This window comes from Heteronotia binoei, chromosome 12 (assembly GCF_032191835.1).
Source record: "Heteronotia binoei isolate CCM8104 ecotype False Entrance Well chromosome 12, APGP_CSIRO_Hbin_v1, whole genome shotgun sequence".
NCBI classification, from domain to species: domain Eukaryota; kingdom Metazoa; phylum Chordata; class Lepidosauria; order Squamata; family Gekkonidae; genus Heteronotia; species Heteronotia binoei.
Genome location: NC_083234.1, coordinates 60,089,440 through 60,094,675, shown reverse-complemented (window position 1 = coordinate 60,094,675; position 5,236 = coordinate 60,089,440). Strand labels below are relative to the sequence as shown.

Below are 5,236 nucleotides of genomic sequence, written 5' to 3'. Positions count from 1 at the left end.
TGAGATCCAGGAGAAGCCCTGAGGTAGGTTCCTAGTGACACAGGAGGGAAGTTATGAGGCTGTCCCGCCTAACTGCAGTCCAAGACAGAAACAGCGGTGGCAGCAATACCCTGAGGAAGCAAAGTGGAATGGTGCCTTCAGGTCAGAATACCAGGACAGGATGGGCAGAAATGGGGGCAGCCAGCTGACATAGGCCAGGTCCACCACAAACAGTAACAGTTATATGTAAAAACTAAGCGTGGAGGAAGGCATGACAGAAGATACCTATGTCACAGGGTTGTTATGAAGATAAAATGGAGGAGGAGAGAGCCAGGTAAGTTGCTTTGGGTCTCTATTAAGGAAAATGGCAAGATAGAAACAAAGTAAATAAAATAAATAAATAATAATAAAACTGGTGGGGAGAAAAGGCCCTCACTTCCCTGAATTTCTGAATGACGTTTGTGATTCTTACTTTCACTTCTGGCATTGCCTCTGAAAGGGAAGGGGTCTGAACTTGTGACAAAGCTCCACCTATGTTTGCATAGCAGAAATTTATCTGGGTGTTACTTGGCAAAGCCTCACACATACAGAGAAAATACAAATGGAGCTACCAATTGCTGCATCTGCTGCAAGGGCCATACGTTCTCTCATCAGCTAGGACATGGAACAACCTTTCTGTCAGTCACGGTGATTACTTGCCTCATTGTTTAGGGAAGTGGGAACACTGCCAGTGGAGCACTCTAAATGAATGGGTCCCACCCTCTTCACTAAACTGTCCAGGAATATTCATGGCCATCAGTGAGATCTCTCTCAGCCGTATCCCCTATCTTAAAGCGCTATTTGATGCAGCACTTTGCTGACATTCCCAACCAAAGACACATTATATCTCCACAGACTTATGTCCCTAATGAGAGATTCTCTTGGAAGTGGAGATTGCTTTGTAGCCCGGCAATGAAACAAAAAACCAACATTCATTGGAACATAAACTTTGCCTCCGTATGCTTGCAGAACTTTATGTACAGATTGCTGGACGACTTTCCTTGGATCAATTATCATTTTCCGAGGATTGAAAAATAGCATCCTGTTAGGCTCCCGGAAGACGTGTTGCAGTATGTTGGTGCCAGGTATCTTTCTCCAAGAGGAAATGTTGAATGGGTCATTGGGAGTGAATACATGTTCAGGGAAAAGATGGTTCTCAAATAAGAAAACAGCAGCATCTGGATGTTGGTTCCTCAGGGTCTGCATCATGCTTTTCCAGTCTGGATACTGAATGGGCAGAATAATTTCATCAATGTCATTCAGCAGCACATATTTGCTCCTGTACATGTTGCGATAGACACAGTCATTCAAGGCTGTGACCTGTCCATAGTAGCCAATGTCCTTGGGATCCATTGAGTAATGCCACTGAGACGAAACACTGAGGTATAAGTCAATGGGCCAAGGAATTATTTCAACTAGCCCTTCTGCGACGTAAAAGTCCAACACTTTCTCCATCAACTGGCTGCAGTTGTTCTTGTAGATCACCACTCTGCCCACCCCAAGGATTTTATACATCTCCATGCTCTGCACAAACTGCAGGACATTGTTGTAGTCCCCAAACATGGTGGAGATGCAAACTGTAAAGTCCACAAGGGAACCCTCAGGTTCACGGTTTCTTATTTCAAATAGTGGCAATGGGCCAGTATTGTCATTTGGATACCTTTGGATTATCATATAAGGTGGATCCCAGTCTTTTGGTTGCAGACAAAGCAAGTGTGTGGCACCATAAGGGAATCCAAATTTCTCAGAAAGAACATGTATTTCAGCCCTGTAAATATGTGTTTCATTTTTGGATGGATGGCAAAACCGGCAGTAAAGTTCCTTGACCTCTTTGTGGTGAACTATTGCGATCACTCGTATCATTCTGTTCTCCCTGTTGTCAAAGTATGGAGCGATGATGAAGGTTCTGTTATCTCTTAAGGGTGTTATGGTGTCATTGACAACAATCCCTTGGCAGATGCTGTTCTTCACCACCAGCATGAAAGAGAATTTTTGATTCTGGAGGTAGGAATAGGTTGCTATTGACATGAAGGTGGCAATGCAAAGAATGGCCATCAGTTTTGGTTTTGTCCGACATCTCTTCATTTTGGGCATCTTTCAAACTTGTCAGTGAAAGGAGATCAAACATCTGTTCTGTAGATGATAGAAAAAACACAACACAGAGTCAAGGAAAAAGTACTGGAAGTGTTCTTGACTGTAGAACAAAGCAGTAGACACGTGGCACCTTTAAGGCCAACAAAGTTTTATTCAGAATGAATAAATTCTGAATAAAACATTCTGAATAAAACTTTGTTGGTCTTAAAGGTGCAGTTGTCTAGTGCTTTGTTCTGTTTCTTGAGACCAACACGGCTGCCCACTTGGATCTATGTTCTTGACTGTATGTTTGATGCCCCAACAGATGTTTGGAGTGCAAGTTTAGAGGAACAGTTGGCAAAAGAGATCAAGTTATCTTATTGGCTTATGAAGAAAGGGTGGTGGTATAGAAAATAGACATGCTATCTCATAATGCAAAAGAAATGGAGACAGAGACTGGAATTCTCATGTTGGATTCTGATCAGAAAAAGGGCAGTTAAAGAAAATAACAGAAGAACATTCTAGCTGCATGAGAGTAGGCACTTGAAAATAATAGTATGAAAGCCAAGATTCAAAAGACCAGTGATAGCAGCAAATGTTGACTTTGCAAGACAAAGGATGAAACAACCACATGACCAGTGCCTTCAGTAAAATTGCTCAAACTGACTATAAATAACATCACAATAGAGTTGCAGCTATGCTGCACTGGAAATCCTTGCAAGAATTATGGCTTAACACAGGCAGAAATTCATGAGAGCACAAACTAGACAAGGTCATGAAGAATGATGGAAAAGAGATTCTTTTGGACTTCCAGTTAGAAACAGATAAACACCTGGAGCATAACACACCTGATAGCACAATTGTAGGGGGGGAAATGAGAAATAGGGTTTTGATAATTGACATTGCAATACAAGGAGGCAGCAGAACAGAAAAGAAAGAACAGGGAGAGATCATAAAATACCCAAGCCTACAAATAGAGTTAGAGCGGCTCTGGGAGAAGAAAATGACCATCATGCCAGTTGTCACTGGAGCCCTTGGAGGAGTGCGTAGAAATCTCAAGAAACACCTGGACATTCTGGGCATTGAGCAAATAGCACCAACTCAGCTCCAGAAGATGGTGTTGCTTGGAACAGCAAGAATCCTGCAAAGATATAGCTGCAGCTCTCAAGAATGTAGCTAGATCTCAAATTGCAGAACACCATCTACCAGTCAAATATCTGACTGTTATTGTTGTTGTTAGTTTGTTTTATTTTATTATTCTATTAACGGGATTTATATTCATATTATGTACCAGCATATAACAATATCTGACTGTTGCTGTTGTTGTTTTGTTTGTTTGTTTTATTATCTGGGCCAGGGTTTCCCAGATTCCCCCCCCCCCCCGCCCTGTGGCCTGGTTATTTTTACACTTCTCCTTTGTGCCCACTAAAATTCGAGGGTGGAGCCATGAGACTTTGGGGGGTGGAGCTGGAAGACAGGAATTATGTCATTTCCTCTGGTGTCACTTCCAGGTCAAAGGCCAAGTGATGTCACTTCCGGGGCACACTGAACCAAACTCCACCTCTTCCTGTGACGTCACTTCCAGGGCACTCCCCCAAACCTGCCTCTTCTTCTGAAGTAACTTGGTTTTCAGAAATATCTCTCTGAAACTCATGCTGAGCCAAAATGGGGTGGAAAGTGGGTGGTCTGCAACTTTTTCATACATTCCCAGGGTCCTCTCTTTCCATCCCCACACCTGCATGCACCTATCTGTTTGTTTGCTTTTCTCCAGCTTGCAAGCACTCCTAATGCCCATGTTCAATTCCCTGCACCACCTACACACCCCTTTCTCAACAGCATTGGCCAGTGTATGCAGTTGTGAGTGCTGTTGCCATTGCCATCAAGAATATCAGCACTGTGTACCACCCATACTGGGCCCTGGCAGCTGCTCTACCTCAAAATATGCTGACACATTTAGTAGGCCCTTCCTTTAGCTGCTGCTACTGGAACCCTGTCTCAAGCTACAACCAAGCTTGCTTGGTTTCAAGAAAGTCTTTTGACAGCTATTTTTCATACTTTTCTTTGGCTGAAACACTGGGAAATTGCTGTGGAAGATAGCAGAGAATTGTACTGCAATTAATGAATTAATTTCAAGTTATACGAAGTTTATACAAGCTTTTCTGTGGTTATCCCAAAAAGGATATTTATGAGGGGCTTGCAGCTTTTAAGAGCCCTAAGAGCCCAGTGGCGCAAAGTGTTAAAGCTGCAGTACTGCAGTGCTAAGCTCTGCTCACGACCTGAGTTCGATCCCCGGTGGAAGCTGGGTTTTCAGGTAGCTGGCTCGAGGTTGACTCAGCCTTCCATCCTTCCGAGGTTGGTAAAATGAGTACCCAGCTTGCTGGGGGGAGAGTGTAGATGACTGGGGAAGGCAATGGCAAACCACCCCGTAAAAAGTCTGCCATGAAAACATTGTGAAAGCAATGTCACCCCAGAGTCGGAAGCAACTGATGCTTGCACAGGGGACCTTTCCTTTTCCTTTCCTGCAGCTTTTTACTGGCTGTGTTTCCCATGCCTTTAAAAGCAGAACCAGTTAAATGGTGCCAAGTTCATAGTACCATCACTTCCAGTGCTGTTGAAATATACAGCTGTAATCTCCAGTAATCTCTTTCCACCCCACAACTCTCACTCTCACTCACTCACACAGAAATCTCATAGAAAGGCCAGCTGGCTACAACTGGGGGTGCCAACTTTTCGTTGCCAGAACTCCTATGTCTGCAACAACAGTATGATGAACAAAAAGTTTCATCCAGTAAAAATGGAAGGAAAGAAAGAGAAAGGGAAAGAATGAAATGGAAGGAAAGGAAAGGAAAGGAAAAGAAAAGAAAGACATGAAAAGAAAGAACATAAGCGAAGCCATGTTGGATCAGGCCAGAGGACCATCCAGTCCAAAATTCTCTCACACAGTGCCCAAAAAGCACCAGAATGTCCAACAGTGGGGCCAGGGCACTAGAAGCCCTCCCACTGTTGCTCCCCCCCCCAGCACTAAGAATACAGACAGAGCATCATTTGCAGGGAAAGAAAGAAAGAAAGAAAGAAAGAAAGAAAGAAAGAAAGAAAGGAAGGAAGGAAGGAAGGAAGGAAGGAAGGAAGGAAGGAAGGAAGGAAG

General features: G+C 43.5%; 1 protein-coding gene across 1 annotated transcript; it reads right to left on the bottom strand.

Annotated features, from left to right (window-relative positions):
* Positions 1 to 807: 807 nt before the first annotated feature.
* On the bottom strand, positions 808 to 2,112 carry LOC132580007 (uncharacterized). The gene has a single exon (XM_060250614.1). The coding sequence runs from the start codon at positions 2,110 to 2,112 to the stop codon at positions 808 to 810; it is 1,305 nt and encodes a 434-aa protein (XP_060106597.1).
* Between the last annotated feature and the right edge of the window lie 3,124 nt (positions 2,113 to 5,236).